This window comes from Carettochelys insculpta, chromosome 8, assembly GCF_033958435.1.
Source record: "Carettochelys insculpta isolate YL-2023 chromosome 8, ASM3395843v1, whole genome shotgun sequence".
NCBI lineage: Eukaryota > Metazoa > Chordata > Testudines > Carettochelyidae > Carettochelys > Carettochelys insculpta.
In genome coordinates this window covers 74,086,517-74,109,185 of record NC_134144.1, presented here as the reverse complement: position 1 = coordinate 74,109,185, position 22,669 = coordinate 74,086,517, and the positions used below count along the sequence as shown (strand labels likewise).

General features: G+C 65.2%; 1 protein-coding gene across 1 annotated transcript; it reads left to right on the top strand.

The window, feature by feature from the left end:
- The first annotated feature begins 10,319 nt into the window (after window positions 1–10,319).
- FEV (FEV transcription factor, ETS family member) lies at window positions 10,320–20,456 on the top strand. Its single transcript, XM_075001044.1, has 2 exons — window positions 10,320–10,989; window positions 18,757–20,456. The coding sequence occupies exons 1-2, from the start codon at window positions 10,320–10,322 to the stop codon at window positions 19,266–19,268; spliced, it is 1,182 nt and encodes a 393-aa protein (XP_074857145.1). The 3' UTR covers window positions 19,269–20,456.
- Window positions 20,457–22,669: the final 2,213 nt, after the last annotated feature.

Genomic DNA, 22,669 nt, shown 5'->3' with positions numbered 1-22,669 from the left:
TGCTTTGTGAGTCCCAGACGCAGAATCCACATGAAGGAATCCCTGTTTCTCCCTTACTGGCCCACCAGGCCCACAGCTCCTTTGTCCTTCCACCTCCAGCTTCTGCCTCCCCCATGGAATCAGAAGTGGAGACCAGTGTGAGAGTATAAGTGTTTTCAGCATCTGGAGATGGGGAATTGCTGAACCTCTCCTGCATCCTACAGAGACTGACTGTGCAGCTGTTTTACTTGGTTCTCACAGGGCTGCTCACATTCCCTGATAGTTTTCACTTTACTTGTACCAACTTCCAATTCCTGAGAAACCTTTACCCTGCCTGCTTTGGACCCTTGCAGAGCACAGCCAGTGGTTTCACACTCAGGCAGGTCCTGGCCATCAGGAACAGAAACAAACTTCTCCCCAGGCAAAGGGCTGCTCTGGCGCTTACAGACGAGCACCTTTCCCGTTCACTCTCCTTCACCTCACTCCCATTTTCTGCAGTCCCCACAGACGGGTCAGGAAAAGTGTCAAGGAAATTCTGTTCCTCAAAAGCTCCCCCAAACAACAGCTCACCCCTGTCTGCCTCCACAGGGGCACTGCTCCCTTGAGCCACAACCAGCTCCTGGGTTTCACCTACACCCAGGATCACTTCTGGCCCATCGGGCAGATTCCCACATAAACCCCCTCCACGCAGACAACTAGTACCAACGGACAGAAGGTTAGGGTCACTTCCCTCCCTTCTGCTTCCAGCTTCATTTCCTTCAGTCAGCGTAATTCCATTTCCAGTCTGCTCTTCCTGTGTCCTGGCTAGAGGATGACTCTGGTAGGACAGAGTCCTCTCACCCCTCCCAGTAACACCTCAGCATCAGGCAAAGAATAAGTACCAGAATTGTCTGGTCTCTGGAATTCCCTGATGGTGCTAACTGGATCGGGCCGAGTTACAGCACCATCCTCCCTGAGAGACACAGAGGTAGGCCCACTTTCCAGCTGGGCTTCAGCTGCCCTCAGATCCAGCTCTGGGATCTTGGCCCCATCTTGAGCCCCACAGGCTCAGACAAAGGATTCACTTTCCTGGGAGCAGAAGCACCTTTCTTGCTCCAAGGACCAGTGTCCTTATCAGGGATGCCACTGCCCATCCCAGGGCCATTCCCTCCGTTCCAGGCCCCATGGCTGGATTCAGAGTCACACCTGCAATGCTTTTTCTGGGTTCCCTCTCCAGCCACCCCAGGCTGGTGAATCCTCCTCAGACAATGGACTAGTTTCCTCATTGTCGCCTGTTTCAAATGCAGGCTCTGCTCTCTCCCCAGGCTGCTGCCGCTGTTCAACACAGACAGACAAGGGGAAACACTCTCTCCTTTGTCCCAGCCCCCATGGCTGGTCTCAGACACACGCCCAGAAGGTGAGGCAGCTTTTCTCACAGACAACTTGCCATTCCCAAAACAAAAAGCAGTCAAGTAGCACTTTAAAGACTAGCAAAATAGTTTATTAGGTGAGCTTTCATGGGACAGACCCACTTCTTCAGACCATAGCCAGACCAGAACAGCAGTCTGGCTATGGTCTGGAGAAGTGGGTCTGTCCCACGAAAGCTCACTTAATAAACCATTTTGCTAGTCTTTAAAGTGCTACTTGACTGCTTTTTGTTTTGATAGTGTATCGACTAGCACGGCTTCCTCTCTGTTACTTGCCATTCCCAGTGGACAAGCTGCTTTCCTGCACAGACACACAGGCACCTTCCTCGGCCCAGGCCTGGGAAACTCTTCGCAGGTCTGTCTTGGCCACTAGTAGATGATGGGTTGGAATCGCTCCTTCCCTCCTTGAGCTGCGGCAGGCCACTCGGTTCAGAGCTCCATGCAGTCCAGGGTCCCCTGCCCCGATCTGGGCTCACCTCTGCAGGAGTTTCCTTAACCCTCAGGTCTGCCACTGCACATCCACGCTGCCTTGTCCAGCTCCTTTAACTTCAGTTCAGTTTCCAGGTGCTGCTGCTTCACAGTGGAGTTGCTGAGCATGGTTGCAGGCTTTCAGGCTGATACCCTCTGCACCCCACAATCCCTGGAAGAATCCCTTCAGTGTGCCAGACTCCTTGCGGGTCATTTTTTCCTGGAGATTGGGCCCTTGGTCCCTCTGCCCTCTGGGGCCGACTCCAACAGACTCCCAGGAATAACCCCTCCTTGGGTGTGACACCCCCACTCAAGGACCATGACCACAGTTGCTCGGGTTCAGCCACAGGCTCCTCCACCTTGGGGAACTGCACCTCACTGCCCCTCAGCACACCTGGGACTTGCAGGCCCCCCTTCTTCCTCCTGGGCCCACGTCACTTACTGCAGGATTCTCCATCCTCGGGATGCAGAACATCCCACTACTGACACCAGAGTGATGGGGTTCAGGGGTCCCCAGGCTCTGCACCCCATCTGCAGACAGGAGTGACTCTCACTCGGCAGGAGAACAGCTGGTTTATTAGCCAACAGGACACAGTGTCGTACAGAGGGGTCAATACAGCCAGCAGACATAGCCAGTCCAATCCATGCTAGGGAGAGGAGGCCCCATGGGGTCCCAGGAGCCAGGGCCTTGCCCCCTCCTTGGTCTCTCTCTCTCCCAGCCCAGACTCACTGCTTCCAACTCCCAGTTCCAATTCAAACCCCGCAGGCTCCACCTCCCCCTTTGTCTGCAGCCCAGAGGTGTCACCTGGTCACCAGGTTACCCTCAGCAGGAGCCCCCCCACGCTCTGTGAGCCACTTATCTCCCACTACATCACAGGGTCCCAGCATGGGGGGTCCCCAACTCTGCCCCCCCCCCCGCAGGCGGATGTGACTCTCAGTCCCCAGGGGAACAGCCGGGGATCAGGCGACAGGGACCCAGCATAGAACAGACTGGTCAGCACAGGGACCAGAACCTGTCAGTACCATCCAGCTTGGGGAGAGGGGCCCAGAGGGGTCCCCGAGCCAGGCCCTGGTCCCCCTTCCTCCCTCTCCAGCCAGACCAGACTGCCCCACCCCCCAGCCCAGTTCCAGTTCACACCAGCCAGTGGGAGGCTGGACTCCTGGGTTCTCCTCCCTCCTCCTCTGTCCTGTTCCCAGGGGAACAAATGTGTTGCCTGGGGGCAAAGGTCAGGCACTCCCATTGTCTATGGGTGTGAAATCACCCCTGGGGTTACTACAGGGCATTGGAACCAGGGGATCAAACTCTTGCACCCTACTTTGTCACAGAGGTCCCCCCACACCTCTGCAGCACCCTGCCAGTCACTCCTGCCAGCGGACGGGGTGCAGTGAAGGGGGACCCCTGAATCCCATCACACAGGGGTCCCCCCACACCTCTGCAGCGCCCTGCCAGCAGGCTGGCTCCAGGGTCCCCCAGCTCGGCCCTGGCACAGCGGCTAGTGGGAAGTAGCCCAGGGTGAGGGCGGGAGCCTGGGGAATGAACAGCTGAGGAGCAGGCAGAGAGTTCACCCAGTCCTAAGCCCCTGGGCCCCTCCAATGGCTGAGTCGGGCTTCCCCGGGGCATGCCCAGAGCCCAAAGTCCCTGCAAGGAGGTCACCCCGGAGCCTCCCCGTCCCTGGCACAGCCAGACCCCGCCCCGGTGCCCCACCCAGGGCAGGGCCCGTTTATCCCCTGCAGCTGTGAGTGTGAAGGTGAGAGCTGGCTTGGCACATGCTCACGCTGCTGCAGGTCCATGGATGCACACTCACGGTGATGCCGGGGGCAGGAGGGCACTGCTAGCTGATGGGGGTGTTATAGCAGCTGCAGCCAGGAGAGTCACTGGCTCGGCACCCCCCCTCCCCCCCAATGCACTGGGGCACCAGGCCTCAGGTCTCCACTGGTGTGTCAGTGTGGGGAGGGTTCCCCTTCTGCTTTCCTGCCCCCTGGTGCCCATTTCACCCCACACAGGCCCACTGGCCAGCTCAGCCCTGCAGCTCACAGTGGGCTCCATGCTGGGAGGGCCACAGCCGCTGGGGCGGACTCCTGGCGGTGTCTAGAGGTCCGGAGCCAGACATGTAGCTGAGCAGTTCTGCCTGCAGCCAGCAGAGGGCGGTGTCCCCCCCGCCTGCCCCTCCCCCCCACAAGGACTGCCCTGCCCTGCCCTGCCCTGCCCATTGCCCCAGTACCAACTAAAGCCATGGGGTGGCTGACCCCCCCGGTGGCGCAGCCTGGTCCTGTCCCAGGCCCGGGGGCAGAGGTCAGGGCGAGTCGGGGTACAGGGCTCTGCAGCAGGAAGCAGGCCGCACTGGAGCAGTGGGGAGGAGGCAGCCGAGGAGGGAGGGAGGTGGGTGTCCCAGCTGAAGCCAGCCCCTGGCTGCATAGTGGCTGGGGATGCAGCAGGGCCGGAGAACAGGGCTGGGCGGGCAGGTGAGGGGGTGTCAGGGACCAGAAGCTCTTCCCACAGTGGAGGGTGGGGGGCAGGCTCTGGGGCCCACACATGCACCAGCCAATCCCCATTGTTCTCCAGCCACTGGCCAGGCCCCAGCCCAGGAGACTGGCAACACAGCAGGCCCTGTTGCAGCCAGGCCCCAGGGTGGGCGTCCGACTGTAGGCTTCTGAGCCCCCTCCTGTTTGCCACAGCCTGGCAGAGGCCCCACTTTGCCTCACAGGAGAGTCCCACCAGGCTGGGGCTGGATGAACCCAACTCACATGAGATGTGGGGGCTGGTGCCCCATAGTTCCAGCCCAGACAGCCCCTTCTGGGTTTAGCAGCTGCTGCCTCCAAGGCCAGGGGATCTGCCTGACCCCCGTGTAGCCAGGAGCTGGAGGGGCAGCAAGCCAGCCTGCGAGTGGGGCAGAGTTTGGCCCTGAGCCAAGCACACTGGTCCCGCTCCCTTGGCACTGTCAGCCCTGGCCAGGGACAGTGCCAGGCGGGGGCAGGGGGCAGGCCAGGCTGCCCTGGAGCAGGGAGAACCGCCCAGAGGCAGTGGGAGAGGGGCAGGGTGAGGGGATGGGTGGCTGTTAGGGGTTACGGGTGGGGGGTCAGCTCTGGGGCATTCAGGTGTAACGCGTAGGGGTGGTTCAGGGTGGTGGGAGTTAGAGGTGAAGTGCAGGGGGCAGTGGGGTGAATAATGGAGAGGAGTTGTGGGGCAGTTGGTGAACTGGGAAGTTCGGGGTGTTTCTTTGGAATGAGTTGTTCCGAGTTGGGTGAGTTGTGGGGCAGTCGGGTGAGTTGTGGGGCGATTGGGGGAGTTGTGGGGCAGTTTCCCCGGTGACCAGGCGGGGTTAGCGGCGGGCAGCCGCCGGGGGTCTCCTCGGGACACGGGGGACCCGCCCAGGGGCTTTCGGGCGCTCGCCCGGGTCGGGGTACCAGACACTGCGCGTGGGGCGCTCCCGGCCCGGCCCCACCCCGCCCCGCCCCCCGGGCCTGGCCGCGCTGTCACATCCGCGCGGGGATCCGGCTCGGGCCCCGCCCGGCGCTCAGCTCTGCCCACTCGTGACTAGCGCCCGTGGGGGGGTCCCGGGTTCTGGGCCCGCCGGCCGGACTCCGGGGTTCCCGGCCCAGCTCCTCCGCCCGCCGCGGGGGGTAGGACCGGTCCCGCTCCCGATCACGGGCTAAAGTTGCCCCCGCCCCGCGGAGAGCGGCCCCTCCCCCCGGCGGCGGCTATGAGGAAGCGGGGCGGGGCGGGGCGGGACACACCCACATTCCTGCGCACCCCCCCGCAGGTAGAGCACCTGAGCGGCCAGGGCCACGTCAGCCTCTGCCCGGGCAGCGGGCTCGACGGGATCCCCCGGGCGCGGCCACCTCCCGGCCCGGCTACTCCAAAGGCCAGGGAACAGGAGGGGTGGGGGCTGGGCCGTGTGCCAGAGGGGGGTGGGGCTGGGGGGCGGACCGGGGTAGGCCGGGGGGCTGCGCTAGGGGCTGGGGGGCGGACCGGGGTAGGCCGGGGGGCTGCGCTAGGGGGTGGGGGGCGGACCGGGGTAGGCCGGGGGGCTGGGGGCGGACCGGGGGAGGTCGGGGGGCTGCACTAGGGGGTGTGCCGGGGGGGCGGGCCGGACCGGAGGGAACGGGGCGGTCCCCGCTCGCTCTGTCCCCCCGGGGCCCCCGCGCTCCCCAAGCGCCCTCCTGGGCCAGTGCCGCGGGGCCGACCGCAGCCCCGCCCCGCCCCCGTTAGCGGCGGCTGCGGGGGGACAGCCGGAGGTCAGGACCCGGGCCCCGGGAGGAGTCTGCAGCCTGAGCGATCGCAGGTGCGGGGCCCGGGCCTCGGGCTTGGGGCGGCCGGGCCGGCACAGGCTGCAGCTCCGGGGGCAGCTGGCCCCGTGCCTGTCCCCTTCCGGCTCGGGACACGCCCGGCTGCGGCGGGAGCGGCTCGGCCCGGGGAAGCTGCGCCCGGAGCCCGGCTCGCCTCGGAGCGCCCCGCCAGCCCCTGGCGCGCCGGGCTTGTTTTCAGTTGCCTGCGCTGGCTAGGAAGACGCAGGCAGCTGAAGCAAGTCTGGGGCGCGGAGGAGAAGCCGCCGGCCGGGGGAGCCCGGAGGGGCCGGGGAGCCACAGTCCACTCCGCCGCCGCCTCCCCCTGCACACGCCGGGCCGCTGGCGCCGCGTGGGGACAACGTTCCGCACCCTGCGCTCAGGGGGCTGGAGGGGAGGCGATTGGGAGCTGGGTTACCCCGTCCCCTTCCACTTCTAGTTATCTCACCCCTGGGAGCTCTCTGGGCCGGCACAGCCGCCTGCTGGGTCTACACTGGAGAAAAAGCTGGAATTCAAGCTGTGTAGAAGCCCATTTGTGACCGTTTCCTGGCTGGGGGGTCCCAGCCCTGCCTGCACCCACAGGCGGATGTGACTCTCACTCCCCAGGAGAACAGCCGGGGATCAGGGGACAGGGGCCCAGCATAGAACAGACTGGTCAGCACAGGGACCAGAACCCGTCAGTAGCATGCAGCTGGTGATGCTGTGCCTGGGGAAACTGAGGCACTTGCCTGGTGTTTCTATAGGGCAGCAGGAACTACGTTCACCCTGACCAGGGGAACGAAACCCCCGTTGCCCACTGCCTCAGCTTACCGAGCACAGTCAGTGAATGCCTGGTTCCCTGGGGCTAGTGCAGGTAGGAATTGGCCTCTCGGGGTCTGGTGCTGATCTGGCTCAGGGGGCTGGGATGCGAGAGGGAGAATGAGCTGCCCCTGTTCCAGCCTGAGGCGCCTGAACTCGGCTGTGCGCCCCCAAGAGGACCACTCTGGGCAGCACTGGCTGTAATGCCAGGGGAAATTGCAACAATGGCTCATTGTTGCCCGGGCCCCCCAGAGCTGGTGTGACGGGTTCAGGGGTCCCCAGGGGCTGCTCCCCATCTGCAGGCAGGAGTGACTCTCACTCAGCGGGTAGAACAGGGAGTTGATGAGGAGACAGAGCCCAGCTCAGCACAGAGGTGTCAGTGCAGCCGGCAGAGACAGTCCTTCCGACCCGTCCTGGGGAGAGGAGCCCGAGGGGAGCCCCTCTGGGGTGTAGCTTCCCCCTTGCCCATCTGGCTGCCTTCCAGCTCCCTCCCCCCAGCTTCTAACTGCCGCCACCGATTCAAACCCAGCTCGGCTCCTCCCTGCTCTGTGTGCAGGGCAGAGGTGTTACCTGCCAGCCTAGGTTATAGCCCCAGGGTCATCCTTAGCCGCTGGGAGCTGCTCTGCTTGTCTCACACACATCCAGCCTGAGTCTCTCACATGCCCCCCCCGACTCCATCAGGCCCAGGCACCCCAGACCTGGGCACTCCAGAGCCAGACACCCCAAAGCCGAGCTGAGACTGGGTGGGTGACCCCTCCCCTCAGCCCTTTCCTGGCTTGGGGGGTCCCAACAAAGGCCAGCTCCCATCAGCTTTGCTTGGGTACCTGTGGGCTGGAGCGGCTGAGGCGGCCAGGGCACTAGGCATGAGTGGGAGGGGGGTGGGAGTCAGGGAGATGCTGGGGCTGGAACGGGAGGGGAAGGGGTGAGTGGGAAAGGAGACAGGAGTTGGGAGGGGGCCAAGGGGACATAGTAGGGAGCTTCAGTCAGTGGGGACAAGTTTGACAGGGCAGGCTGAGTGTGCTAGAGAGGAGGCGAGTGTGGCAGTAGGGGGGAGTATGAGTGGGTGTGGCTGAGTGTGGCAGGGAAGTGAGGATGACAGGGTAGAGTGAGTGTGCCAATCAGGGTGAGAGTGACAGGACCCTGCTAAGTGTGCCAGGGAGGGGAATGTGCCAGGTGAGGTGAGGGGGGCAGGGAAGTGAGTGTGCCAAATTGTTGGTGACTGTGACAGGGTGGGGTTAAGTGTACCAGGGCAAGGGATGACTGTGACAGGTCATAACTGCATGTGACAGGGAGGTGGGTGGGCAAGGCAGGGTGAGGTAGCAGGGCTGTGGTGAGTGTGCTGGTGAAGTGGGTGTGCCAAGGAAGTGCATATGCCAGGCTGGTTGAGCATGACAAGTCAGATGTGAATGTGCCTGGGAAAAGGGCGTGCAAGGCAGGGCAAATGTACCAGGGCTGTGGTGAATATGCCAGGTAGGGTGAGTGTGATAGGTCAGAGCTGAGTGTGATAGGGAAGTGGGTGTGCCAGGCAGAGTGAGTTTGCCAGGGCTGTAGTGAATATGTGAGGCGGGGTGTGATAGGTCAGTGCTGAGTGTTCCAGGGAAATGGGTGTGCCAGGGAAGTGAGTATGACAGGTGAGGTGAGTGTGATAGGTCTGATCAGAGTGTGCCAGGGATTTGGATGTGTCACAGTAGTGAGTGTGCCAGAGAGGAGGTGAATGTGATAGATCAGAGCTGAGTGTGACAGGGCTGTGGTGAATATACCAGGTGAGATGAGTGTGATAGGGCAGATCTGAGTGTTCCTATGAAATGGGTGTGCCAGGTGGGCTGGGTGTGATAGGTCAGTGATGAATGTGCCAGAGAGGGTGAGTGTGAGAGGTCAGAATGTGTGTGCTGGGGGGTGAGTGTGCCAGAGAGGAGTCAGTGTGAGAGGTCAGATCTGGGTGTGCCAGGTGTGGTGAGTGTGCCAGAGAGGGGTGAGTGTGAGAGGCCAGATCTAGGTGTGTCACGTGGATTAAATGTGCCAGAGAGGTGTGAGTATGAGTGTACCAGGTGGGGGTGAAAGGGGAGGTTGGAGCTGGGTGTGCCCAGTGAGGGGGTGGGGCGGTTTGCTGGGTGTGCCCGGCGGGGGGCTGTGCGGTCCGAGCTGGGTGTGCCCGGCGGGGGGGTGGGGCGGTTTGCTGGCTGTGCCCGGAGGGGGTGGGGCTGTTTGCTGGCTGTGCCCGGAGGGGGGGTTTGCTGGGTGTGCCCGGCGGAGAGTGGGGCGGCCCGAGCTGGTGTGCCCGGTGGGGGGTGGGGCGGTTTGCTGGGTGTGTCCGGCGGGGGGTGGGGCGGTTTGTTGGCTGTGCCCGGCGTGGTGGGGGCGGCCCGAGCTGGCTGTGCCCGGCGGGGGGCGGGGCGGTTTGCTGGCTGTGCCCGGCGGCGGGGCGGCGGCCCGAGCTGGGTGTGCCCGGAGGGGGGTGGGGCGGCCCGAGCTGGCTGTGCCCGGCGGGGGGCGGGGCGGTTTGCTGGGTGTGCCCGGCGGCGGGGGGGCGGCCCGAGCTGGGTGTGCCCGGAGGGGGGTGAGGCGGCCCGAGCTGGCTGTGCCCGGCGGGGGGTGGGGCGGGCCGAGCTGGCTGTGCCCGGCGGGGGGTGGGGCGGTTTGCTGGCTGTGCCCGGCAGCGGGGCGGCGGCCCGAGCTGGGTGTGCCCGGAGGGGGGTGGGGCGGCCCGAGCTGGCTGTGCCCGGCGGGGGATGGGGCGGTTTGTTGGCTGTGCCCGGCGTGGGGGGGGCGGCCCGAGCTGGCTGTGCCCGGCGGGGGGTGGGGCGGTTTGCTGGCTGTGCCCGGCGGCGGGGCGGCGGCCCGAGCTGGGTGTGCCCGGAGGGGGGTGGGGCGGCCCGAGCTGGCTGTGCCCGGCGGGGGGCGGGGCGGTTTGCTGGGTGTGCCCGGCGGCGGGGGGGCGGCCCGAGCTGGCTGTGACCGGCCGGGGCTGGGAGGGGGCGGTCGGTCTCCGGGCTCTCCCCGGCTCGGGGCAGCGCGGCTGGGGGCCGGGGGAGCCCAGGTCCCGGCTCCTACCCCGGCCCCACCCCCCCGCCAGGCCCCGGGCTCGCAGCTGGGCCGCGGCGGCTGTTTGCCCAGCGCAGGGAGGCGGAAAGCAGGAGGCGCCCGCGCCCGGCTCCATAGAAACCCGCCCGGCCGCCCGCCCCGTCTGATGGGCCGATAGGGGGGGCGGGGGCCGCGCTGCAATTAGCCGCCCGCTCTGCAGAGGAAATTGCCGCAGCCGGGCCCGCGCCCCTCGCCAGTTGCCTGGAAACTGCCCCCCCCGTCCCGCCCCCCCAGCAACAGCCCCGCGAACGGCCGGGCCGGGCTCATAAGCCATGCAGCCCGCGGGCCGCGCCCAGAGCTGCCATGCCGCGGGGCTCCGCAGCCCAGCCGCTGCTGCTCAACATGTACCTGCCAGGTACGGGCCGCGCCCTCCCTGCGGCTGCCCGCCCGGCCCGGCCCGGCCCGGCCCGAGGCCACGGGGATGGGCGCCCGGGCTCCCGGCCCGCTCCCGCCTCTCCCCGGCCCCGGGCGCTCCCCGGATCCCGCTTCTCCCCGGCCCCGGAGCTCCCGGCCCGCTCCCGCCTCTCCCCGGCCCCGGGCGCTCTCCGGATCCCGCCTCTCCCCGGTCCCGGAGCTCCCCGCCCGCTCCCGTCTCTCCCGGCCCGGGGCGCTCCCCCGGCTCGCTCCCGCCCAGCCGCCGACGGGCTTTTATCCCTGGTCAGAGCGCTCCGGGCCCTGTCGGAAATCGGATTTCCTCTTTCCTGGACGCGTTTCCTGGCTTCACCGCCCCGCGGGGGGGAAGCGGCGGCCGCGCCGCGCGGGGGCTGGCTGGGGACCGGGCCGGGCTTTAAAAGCTGCCCGGGGCGCGGGAGGGGGAAAGCGCTGTCCAGGCTCGGCTCGGCTCGGCTCGGCCCGGCCCGGCCCGGCCCGTGTGAACGCGGCTCTGTCTCCGCTCCAGAGCCAGTCGGGGAGACGCTGTTCAAAGAGGGGAAGAGCTCGGCGTGGGGCTCGCTCGGCCCCGGCGTGCAGAAAGGTAAGGCCACCCCGGCTCCCCGCGCCCGGGACCCCCCTGCCCCGGCTCCGAGCGTGCACACAACCAGGGCCGGCCGCTCCCGGTCCCCCGCACAGCCGGCGCTGAGGCCAGCGGGGGAAGAGGAGGGACCCAGAGCGACCCCAGCGCTTGGGGGCCCAGGCCCGGGCTTTGTTTTCGGGGAGGGGGCAACTCACGTCGGAACTGAGCCCCAAACCCAACCCGGCGCCTCCGCCCTGCGCCCGGGGCCCAATTGCCGGAGCAGAGAAGGGAACCCGCCAGCCGCCCTGCGCCCCCGGACGCGCCCGCACGAGCTGCGGCCGAACGGGGACCCGCGGAAACGGGCCTCGGATCCCGCATTTCCGCGGGCTGTTGGCGAACTCGGGGCGCAATGAACTTGCGGTGTGGGGGCCCTGGGGAGACCGGCGCCTAAGTGCAGCGCCCGGGGCCGGGGCCGGAGCCGGGAGAATCTCTTCCAGCGGGCGGGCGCCGCTGCGTTCACACGGGAAGCAGGATTCGCTCCGGAGCCGCCCCGAGAACGGGCCTTTTGTCTCCCTTCCGGGGCGCGCTATAACCTGCAGAATGCGGACCCCGCCACCACCGCGCGGCTCCCGCTCACCCTCCGCCTGGGACCGCCGCACTTCCAGCCGCGGCGTCTGGCAGCCCTGAGTTCGCCCAACGGAGATGCGGGACCCCGCGCGGGGAGGCTCAGGAGGAAGGAAGCGGCCGCGCCGGGCCCCCGCTGTTCGGACCCCGAATTCGCACGAGGCTGATTCGCAGCCTGTGCTGCTGGCCCGGGATCCCCGGAGATCCGGGTAGCTCCCGCACTCCGGGTCCCCAGACCCGGCGGGATGGGGATCAGAGCGCGCGGTGGGAGCGCTCGGCGCTGCCGGGGTCCGGAGCGGGCGGCGGTTTCACACTGTACGGCCCGGCGGGCGGACGGGCGGCTGGGGTTGCCCGGCGCCCGGCTCCGGGGGAGCGCCCGCCGAGCTGCTGGGCTCGGAAAGCGCCCGGGCAGGCAGGGCTCCGTCTCCGCTGCGGATTCCCCGGGCGCCTCCTGGCTCCCGTCCGTGTCTGCGGGCCCCGCGCTGCCCCGGCTAGTGACCCCCGGGCGGGCGGGTCTCGGCCCCCCGGGCTGCTGCAGTGACTGGCCTGGGGGCTCTCAGCCCGTCCTCCCCTCCCGCCCCGGGAGCGCGTCTGAGGGCGGCGCGGAGCGGAACCGCTGAGTCCCGCAGCGCGGCGGTTGGGGTGCGGTTCCCGGCTCGCGGCGCGCACCCAGGGCTCGGGGACGCAGCGGAACGGGAGTAGGATGGGAGCGGGGCGGAAGCCACCACACCCCAGCGGAGCCGCTCGCCAGAGGCCCCGGCCCAGGGGAACTCGCTGCCCGCAGCCGCCCGTGGAGCCGAGGGGCTGGTGAGGCTTTGCAAAGCCGTTTGTGGGAGAGCGCCCGAGCTGGGAACACTGCGCTGGTCCGACCCACTCGGGCCGGGCCGGGCCGGGCCAGTCCCCCCCGCCCCGAGCCCGGAGTTAAGGGCACCGGGAGCTCCGGCCCAGCCCGGAGCGCGGCTGCGGGTGCGCCGTGACCCAGGGGGGCCTGCGCAGCGCCGTGCGCCCTGGGGCTGCCTCTACCAGGGCTGGCGCGCAGCAGGGGCTTCGTCCCACGCACCAGGAGCGAGGCGCCAGGCAGACCAGGCTCTGTGCCGCGCCAGAGCTGAGTGCTGGTTGCAAACGGCACCGATGCTGGTCTGCCCCGTGCGGGGGGCCCGTGCGGCCCAATGGTTGGTGGCACCACACCCTGTTCTGGGGGTCACCTCACCAGGAGGCTCTGGGGGAACTCAGAGCAGAGTCCGGGGCTGTGGCAGGGCAGGACCAGGGTCACTGCCTGCAAGAGAAGCGGGTGTTTCCGGCCCTGGGGTCGACCTGGGAGTTAAGGGGTGAAACTGAGGAAGGGAAAACCCCTCCGCACTCTTAGTGGTGCCCCCGCCCTTCGAAAGCCCCTGTGAGCAATACAGCCTGCTCCGAGCCGGGCACAGCCAGGAACAGGCCCAGCCCCAGAGCCGGGCACAGATGGGCACAGCCAGGCTCCCAAGGGCCCAGCCCCAGAGCCCGGCGCATTCTCAGCGGCATTCACTGGGAGGAAAAGTGTAAGTGGAAGACTGGCTGCAGCCGGGGAGCTCTTCCAGACATGCTCACTCAGTGACCGGACCACAAGCGACAGCACAACTTACTGTGAAAGCCCTGCCCGGTTCAGGGGTGAGGTGACAGCACCAGTTAGAGAGAGCAGAGCCTGACTTACAAGTGCGGGACAGCGAACATAGAGTGCAGCTGGCACGGGGGTCGGGGGGCAAAGTTCCATGGCTTCCGCATTGGCCTGTTAAAGCCCAGATTGTGATCTCTAGCCTGGTTAGGCAGCAGGACAAACAGGAGGGGGTGATGGTGCTTGGCCCTGCTGAGAGGGTAGGGAACAGGGTTAAATGAACTCGTGAGACCCCCGAGATAAATATCATTATTATAAAAGTCTGCCAAGTTTATGGGGAGGGAGAGCTCAGTGGTTTGAGCATTGGCCTGCTAAACCCAGGGCTGTGAGCTCAATCTTTGAGGGGGCCATTCAGGGATTGGGGCAAATAGCTGTCAGGGACAGTACTTGGGCCTGCCAGCAGGGCAGGGACTGGACTAGATGGCCTCCTGAGGTCCCTTCCAGCTCTAGGAGATGTGCATGTGTGTATAAATGAGAAGTAGGGAAGAGTAAAAAACTGGTAAGGGAAGCCAAAGACACAGGAACAATGCCTGGCTGGCAGGACACTGGGAAGGAGCCCTTACCATACGTTAGGAACAATAGAGAACTTACAACTGGGGCAGGCTGACGCTAGAGGGAGAAATTGTTAATGATGCAGAAAAAGCAGAAGTGTTGGATAAATATTTATGTTCCCTATTTGGACAGAAGGAGACTGATGTGCTTGTATCTCATGAAGAAGATGAAGTACTTTCCAGTCCATTAATAACTCAGGAGGATGTTAAACAACATCTTCTCAAGATAAATGGTTTTAAATCAGCGGGTTCCGATAACTTGCACGCAAGAGTGCTAAAAGAGCTGGCTCAGGAGAGGCCTGACCTCATTTAATTTTTGCTATAATTTGGAGTGCAAGAGAAACACTAGAAGTCAGAAAAAGGTGCTACTTTTGTAACAGTGTTGTTACTGGAGACCACCATGGGTAGAGAGGGAGGGGTGTCTCTAGCCAAGTTCCTCTGAGATCCAGGCCGGGCCTGCCACTATTCTGTGGCAGCTTCAGTGCATGCACCGCGGTGGTATGGAGGTGAAATTCCGTGACCCGTGCCGCCGTAGGCCTGGCTGTGACCCACTGCCAGTGAGTGCAGCATAGGAAACCCTCAGCTGCAGGCGCTGACTGTTCTTTGTCCTAGTGGGCATCCCTCTCATTTGCTGCCCCGAGATCTGCCCCCCCTTCCCCCAAAGTCTTGCCCTCACCCTGCCTTTTTTTGCCCCTCCTGAGCCCCCCCCACTGCTCTCCCTGCTTTCCTGAGAGCCTCCTGCCAGCTGCCAAACAGCTGTGGCTGCTGGGGGCTGGGCACCCTCCTTCTTACGGAGGGTGCTTGAGCACCGGGAGCCTATGGGCTCAGCACCTATGCCCTCACCCCCCCCCATGGCACCCCGCATTTTGGTATGTGTGTGCAAGCCAGCCCAGCAGGTGGGCGCAAGGCCGTGCATGGGGATGGGCACCAAAGCAGCAACCTCAGCTGGCCGGGCCCACCTGGGGATGAGCCCCTGGCCCACAGAGGGAGCCCACCGGGAGCTGTGCTCAAGGCCTCCCCCGCTTGTGATGCTGGACATGGGCAAAGCCACAGCGCTGCCTCCAGCCCTGGCCTCAGGAGCTGGCTGGGAGGGCCCAGCAGGCATAGCACATCCCTGTCGCCCCCGTGCACCAGCCTCCCTCCCCCTGCTCCCGCTGGCTGTTGGGTGGACAGCCCTGCAGGGTGGGAGTCAGGCCCCATTGGGGTCGTAGTGCCCCAGGAGGTGCATTTGGGGTAGGGGGAGGGTTACACCTTCCTCTGCCTGTGTCCCATGTTAGCCACACACAGGGCCGGATATCTGCTCCAGCCTCGGGCCGGCACCCGATCCAACAAGAACTCCTGGGCCAGGTTCCTCCCTGCTGTAACAGCCTTGGCCTCAGTGCTGGTGTCCCCAGGGGTCAATTGGGCCCCCTGCGCCCAAGTGCCCTGGTCTGGGGCTTGCTGGCTCACTGAGCTCTGTACTCCGGGGAGGGGTGCCCTCGGCCCGGGGGCCCCATGGGGAGAGGGGTGGGACTCAGCGACACTGGAGCATGGTAGGGCCCAGAGAGACCCTCCCATCCAGCCCCCTGACTGAGGCAGAGCCAAGTAAACCTGGCCTGGCCTGGCAAGTAGCTCATTCTCTGCCCCCCAAAAGCCCACCACATCTCTTCTGCAGGGCCAGGGCTCTCTGCTGGCAGGAGGGCTGAGTATTCCCCCCTCCCCCTGCTGGGAACCACTTTAACCAGCTTCAGCAAATGGGGTGGGGGGGGCCCATCCATGCTGGGGTGTGCAGGGCTCGGGGTGTGGTGCTGAGTGGGCTCCAGTAGGGGGCAGCGCGTGCGGCTCAGTGGCTGAACTGCCCTGGCCCCGCACGGCCCTGGCCCCTGCTGGGGAAGGGGATTCGCTTCTCAGCAATGGCCTTGGCTTGCAGCCGCAGGAGGCGAGCTGGGTGTGCCCTGGGGCCGGCTCAGGGTCTGTGTGAGCCAGTGGCCAGCTCTTCCGCAGGGCCCAAGCATTGGGGCAGGAGGCTGGACAGAGGCCAGGGGGTGGTCCCAGGGGCTGGGGAGGTTGGTTCCTCACATGCCCACCAGTAAGCGCTGGCCTCAGACTGCTCCCTTCCGCTCAGTCGCAGCCCACACAAAGGCCCCGGCCTGTCCCTGGTCCCTGCCCTTGCCGCCCCGCCTGCGGACAGAGCACAGAGGCGAGCCCTTCCCGGTGGCACTGGCTTCTGGCATTGGCAGGGGCGTCTCTGGGGGCAGCTATGACGCAGAGATGCGAAGGCCCTGCAGGTCTCTTCTCGCTCGGTGCAGGGAGTTCATTGGCCCAGGCCAAAGGGCCCCAGACCCAGTGCAGAGGGGATGGGTGAGGGGGCAATGGCGAGCAGGCTCACCCTGTGCTCACCCCCAAGCAGCAGCTGGTCCCCAGCTCCCTGGGGGTCACTCAGGAGTGTTGTTGGTGGCAGTGCCTGGAGCTGGGCCCAGCCCCTGGCATGAAGCCACACTGCCAGACCAGTGAGGGGCACCCCGCCAGGCCCTGCCCGCAGCCCTGGGCCAGCATTTTGGGGTGCTGCTGGGGTGACAGGGCACCCCATGGCACAGCAAGGAGGAGGACACTGGGCTGGGAATTTGGGCTTCCTCCAGCTAGAGCCCTTAGCAGGGGCACAAAGGCCAAACGGGGTTGGTGGGTGACCCAGGTAAACTGCGCAGAAGCCCCCAGGCAAGGCCCAGTTCCTGGGAGGGGTCCATCTCTGTGACCCACAGCAGCCCTGCCAGGTGCCAGTTCGTTGGACTCAGAGGGAGCAGTGCACCTGGCAAAGGGCACACCTGGGCACACAGCACCACAAGGGAACGCACAGGCGTGTCACACACAAACACATGGGTATGTCACACACAAACACACAGGCACACATGGGTGTGTTACACACACATGGATGTATTATGGGGCCATGTAGGGCCTGACCCCTCTGGAGTCTTTGAGGTAGCCCTACCCGTCACCACCCCTCCTCCATCCCTGCCTGCAGAAGACGTGGCTAGCTGGCCGGCAGCTTTGCCTTCTGGGCACAGGGAAGCCGCGGGGCAGGGGTTCCATTCACTTCCAAGCCAGGGGTCTCCTCTGTCTTGTCGCAGGCAGTTCCCTAGTCCAGGCCCAGTTGATGCAGTAAACACAGAACCCCTTCTCCTGTGGCTTTCAACCTCCTGCCAGCCCCCACCCTGCCCCACCCCACAGCACCTGCTGTGCTGCAGTTATTTGCAAGCTCTGGGCCAGGGCCTGCTTTGGACCCTGGACAGCGCTGGGGCGGGGAGCCCAGTGTGGCAGCCAAACCAATGTTAATAATATCTGTTTGCAGCTGGGCAGTCCTAGGGTCTCAAGCTGGCTGGGGGTGGGGCAGAAATAGCTTTGGTTGGCCCCACTCCTGCTGGGGAGAGAGATGAGCTCGTTGGGCACTGGAAGCCCATTCTCAGGCTGGGGAAGGTTCTTGGGGCCTCACAGCCCAAGGCAGCTCAGTCCATGTAATCCGTACCCACAATAAGGGCCCATTCCAGGGGGAGGGCTGGTTTGCCCCCCTGCAGGCCTAGCACAGAAAGAGGGGCAAAGGGCTTATGGATCGTTGTAAATAACCCATAAATCCAGCCTCTCTGCCAGCCAGTGAGTGTGGCACAGAGACAAGTGTTCGGCCCCTGTGCAGGATGGGGTGTGTTTGGCTTTCCATCTCCCCCACTGCAGCGATCCCCTCCCCAGCTTCCTACGCAGGCCCCTGCGCTCCCGGCCCCAGAACAGCCAGGGTGGTGGAGGGCTGCAGCCCCGGAGCCGTCCAATGGGCTCACACGCGGACGTATGACCAGAGAACTGCTGCTGCCATCGGCGTGTGGGGAACACTCATGACCTCACTCAGTGTCTGACCACCCCAGCCTGGCCCCCCCCAAAGGCAGCCTGCAGGGCACCGTGACAAGGCCAACTGGCACACTCCAGCTCCTAACTCTGCTAGGCTCCAACCCCCTGGTGTGAGCAGAGACCCTGGGCTTGAGGCGTGTGACCACCACATTGCACCTCTGATGTCCCAGGTCGGTGCAGGTCTTGGCCGGCCGTGCCGTGTGGAATGGGCCCGCCCAGCACGCTAACCACTAGGCTCAACACCCTGAGTCCCCCTGCCTGCAGCTGATGTTGGCAGAGCCTTGCTCAGCCCAAGGAAGGGCTCCAGCTCCCAAGCTTGTCTCTCCCCCAGAAGCTGGTGGAACAGGAGAGACCATCTCCTCTGTTGGCTCTACTACGGGTGGCCTTGCAGTTTTGCACCATGGGGGGTGGGGAGACGGGGGCCTGCACAGGCCTGGGGATGGGCTCCATGTGTTTCCTTGGGAGCCTCCCCACCGGGCTGGCTGCTCCCTGGCCCCAGCCCGGGGCACGGACCCTGCTGCCAGATGGTCCTGTTACCAGGTACAGCAGTGGTGGGTGAGCAGCTCCCTCCACAGGGGCAGCACAAGGGGGCAGAGTTTCTGGGGCCTCCCGGCTGCATGGGCATGCACCTTGCTGGGTCCTGTGACTCCCAGCCTGGGCACAGCCAGGTGCCCCGGCCAACAGGCTGCTTTTGGGGCAGCTTCCCAGCAACCGAGGCTGGGGGTGGGCTTCTCCTGTGCCGGCCACTGACCCAGCCGTGCTACAGAAATCCAGAGTCAACGGTCACCAGGGCTGGCGTGTTCATCTGTTTCCGCAAGAACTACCAGGAGCCCTGTGTGCTGGGGTTGGAGGCAGACAGGGGCCCAAGTGTCCATGGCATGTCTGCAACCCCCACTGCTGAAGCTCCCCTGGCTGAGGGCAGCTGCCACGCACGGGGCTGTGGAGGTGGAGCAGGAAGAGGCAGGGCTGTGCATGGGCCTGTGCGGCCAGGCTGCTATCCCTGCCCCCTGCTCCAAGAAGATGCAGGTTCACCCGCCGTGCTGGGGTAGTGCTGTTCCCGGCCGTGCTAACTGCCCGCCCCTTGGCTCACAGGCAGCGGGCAGATCCAGCTGTGGCAGTTCCTGCTGGAGCTGCTGTCGGACCGCACCAACCTGAACTGCATCGCCTGGGAGGGCACCAATGGGGAGTTCAAGCTGGTGGACCCGGACGAGGTGGCGCGGCGCTGGGGGGAGCGCAAGAGCAAGCCCAACATGAACTACGACAAGCTGAGCCGGGCGCTGCGCTACTACTACGACAAGAACATCATGACCAAGGTGCACGGCAAGCGCTACGCCTACAAGTTTGACTTCCAGGGCCTGGCGCAGGTCTGCCAGCCGGCCGCCCCCGACCACGCCCTCTACAAGCTGCAGGGCAACCTGGCGCCCCTGCCCTTCTCGGGCATCTCCAAACTCAACCTCATGGCCTCCAGCGTGACGCCCACCGGCTTCTCCTACTGGCCAGGGTCTGCCCCTGCCCTTTACCCCAGCCCCAGCCTGCAGCCCTCCACCCCCTTCAGCGCCATGGCCGCCTCCCACATCAACAACATGAACAACCACTACCACTAGGGCCCGGGGCATGCCAGGCAGGGCTGGGTGGTGTGCGTGTGGGGCGAGGGTTGGTTTGCTTTGGGTTCCGCTCCGAGGGACCCCCGCTTTGCTTCCCCGGCCTGTTGGGGGTGGAAGGGGCTTGCCTCAGCAGGTGGCTGCACCCTCAGGGGTGGGTCTCCCCCTGCCCACCTGGGGGTTGAGGAAGCCCGCCTGGAGTGAGGTTCTCGCAGGGCAGCATCTGGGGGTGGTGGGAAGGGGCGGCTTGCGGCCGAAGTCACTGGGCTGCAGGTCACTGGAAGTGCCCGGCCCAGCTCCTCCAGCTCAGCCCCTCCACCTGCCATGGGAATCGGCTCAGCAGTGCACTGCCAGGCTCCAGGGCCCCCACCCCAGGCAGATAAGCACCTCTCCCAGGGGTCATTCTGGCCCCTGCAGCCGCTGTTCTGGGGTGTCGCCCGGCCAGAGTGAGAGGAGGGGGAAGATACCAAGGTAGATGGGCCCATTGCTGTGACCCAGGGCAGTGAGAACACCAGTCAGAGAGGACCAGGGTCTGTGCCAGAGCCAGATGGGGGGAGAGTCCCAGGCTAGGGGGAGCTGGTCTGACCCAGGGCAGAAAGTCCTTGGCTGCAGCGCTCTGGCAGCAGTGCAGGGGAGGTGGGGGTGGGCTCAGGCTCACAGAGGCTGCAGATCGGCCAGGAGTTGGAAGGTGCCGGGAGGCCGTGGGGCGTTCAGGTCGTCCCTCATGGGATGACGTGAGAGCGGCTGGCTGGAGCTGGGCAGTGCTGGAGGCTGGTGGTTCCCTCCCAGGGCACAGTGGGCCCTGCCAGGATTCCAGTATCCCTGGGGGATGGCCTCTGGCTCGTGACATGGGGCGGCTTCGCTGCCGTCCTCCAGACACAGTCACGCCTTGGAAGTGCTGTGCCCTGCCCGGCCAGGCTGTGCCTGATGTTCTGCCTGGCTCGCCTGGAGCCCTGCGGGGCTGGTGGACTCCCGTGAGTGGCAGTGCTGGGGGGCCCTGCGATTTGCTGTGGCACCTCGGGTTTCCCTCCTGCAATTTGAAGCGCAAGGGCCACGTGGCAGGTCCCCAGTGCAGCCAGTGGAGGGAGGAATGGCTGAAGGGGAGACCAGCCCCTCCCCTGCACTATGTGGGGCTCTGGGCGTGTGTGGGGCAGGACTCGGGGTGCATGTGTGGGGCTGGCACATTCAATAAACTGGAGAGTTCCTTTACCACAGAGGAGCAGTGTTGCGACAGCTGTTATGCTGTGAAACCAGCAGCAGGCACGGGACTGGCCAGGATCGCTGCTCCAGACCAACCCAGCTAGAGGGGCCTCTCCCTTCCCTGGGAGCCGTACAGGGTCTATGGCACTCAGAAGAACAGCTCCGACTCCCTCTTGTAGCAGGCAGAGGTGACAGAGAGATGCCCCCAGCCAGCTCACTGCTACTAAAGCCCCAGCAAGCCCAGTTCCCCAGATTGCCCGGCTCCCACGGCCGGGGACCCCCAGCTCTGCCCATTCCCAGGAACCACAGGGTGTGGCTTACACGCTCTGATCATCTAGTGCCTTCCAGCCATGGTGTTTCTGGAGCTGCTGGTGCCCAACGTCGCTCGGCCTTGCGTCCCCTGCGCCCAGCCCTGCTTGCTAGCATCCATGGCGCCTGGCAGGTGAATGTGGGCAATGGAGACAGTGATGGGGCTCATAAGGGAAACTGCCAGGACTAGAGCACCCCAGCCATGCCCAGCACCCCCCTGCCATGCCCAGCCCCAGGCTGCACGCAGGGGCCCTGAGCCCCCAGCCATGGCCCAGCACCCCCTGCCATGCCCAGCCCCAGGCTGCACGCAGGGGCCCTGAGCCCCCAGCCATGGCCCAGCACCCCCCTGCCATGCCCAGCCCCAGGCTGCACGCAGGGGCCCTGAGCCCCCAGCCATGGCCCAGCACCCCCCTGCCATGGCCCAGCCCCAGGCTGCACGCAGGGGCCCTGAGCCCCCAGCCATGGCCCAGCACCCCCCCTGCCATGCCCAGCACCAGGCTGCACCCAGGGGCCCTGAGCCCCCTGCCATGCCCAGCCCCAGGACTCGCCCTCACACACCCTAACTCAACCGCTGCGTGTCTGTGCAGGCACCACAGGTGTCAGGCCCACGCAGGCAATCGTCCCAGGCTTCAGGGGGTGCCGGGGCAGGAGCCCTGGGGCAAAGCAGGCCCTAAGGGGCAGGCAGACAGGCGCTGAGATGAGCAGTGTGAGCCCAGTTCCTGGCTGCAGTACAAGGGCTGGCCACAAGGTGCCCCCCACCCCCAGCATCCTCAGCCCAGGCTCTACCCGGCCTTGCAGGGGCCTTGCTCTGCCTCCGGTTCGCTGCAGACCTGGCCCTGCTCTGCCATTCTCCCAGGCTCCAAGGGGTCCTGGCAAGTGCCATTGGATGAAGATGCCCGGCTCAGGTCGGCTTTTATCACCCCTGTGGGGCTCTACGAGTTCCTGGTCCTGCCCTTTGGCCTCAAGGGGGCACCCGCTACCTTCCAGCGTCTGGTGGACCAGCTACTGAAAGGGATGGAGAGCTTTGCCCTGGCTTACATGGACGACATCTGCATCTTCAGCCAGACGTGGGAGGACCATGTGTCCCAGGTCAAGCAGGTGCTGGACCGACTCCAGAAGGCTGGTCTGACTGTCAAGGCAGGGAAGTGCAAGGTGGGAATGGCTGAGGTGACCTACCTGGGCCACAAGGTGGGCAGCGGCTGCTTAAAGCCAGAGCCAGCTAAAGTGGAGGCTGTCAGAGACCAGCCGGTGCCTCAGACGAAGAAGCAGGTCCAGGCCTTCATTGGGATGGTGGGGAAATACCGGAGGTTTGTGCCTCACTTTAGCTCCACTGTGGTGAGGTAACTGGCTCCCCCAGCTTCTCCAGGAGGTCATCAGGCCTGGGCATGGGGTAGGCGTCCGAGACAGTGATGGCGTTAAGCTTGCGATAGTCCACACAAAACCGAACAGACCCATCTTTTTTAGGGACTAACACCACGGGAGAGGCCCAGGGGCTGGAGGAGGGTTGGATCACCCCCAGAGCCAGCATGTCTTCAACCTCCCGCTCTATGTCCTGAGCCGTCCTCCCTGTGGCTCTGAATGGCACACACTTGATAGGGGCGTGGGTGCCTGTCTCTATTCGGTGGACAGCCAAGTGAGTGCATCCAGGTCTGTCTGAGAACAGCTGTTGGTGTGAATGCAGCACCTCCTTGATCTCCGTCTGCTGGGCAGGGGTCAGCTGGTCTGAGAGGGGAATAGACTCCAGCAAGGAGCCGGCTTCAGTCCCTTTGAGCAAATCCACCAAGGGATGATCCCCCTGCCCCTCCCAGTGCCTGCACACGGCCAGCACCAAGTTCTCCCTGTCCCAGTGCGGTTTCATCATGTTCACATGATAGACCCGGTGGCTGTGGGCCGGG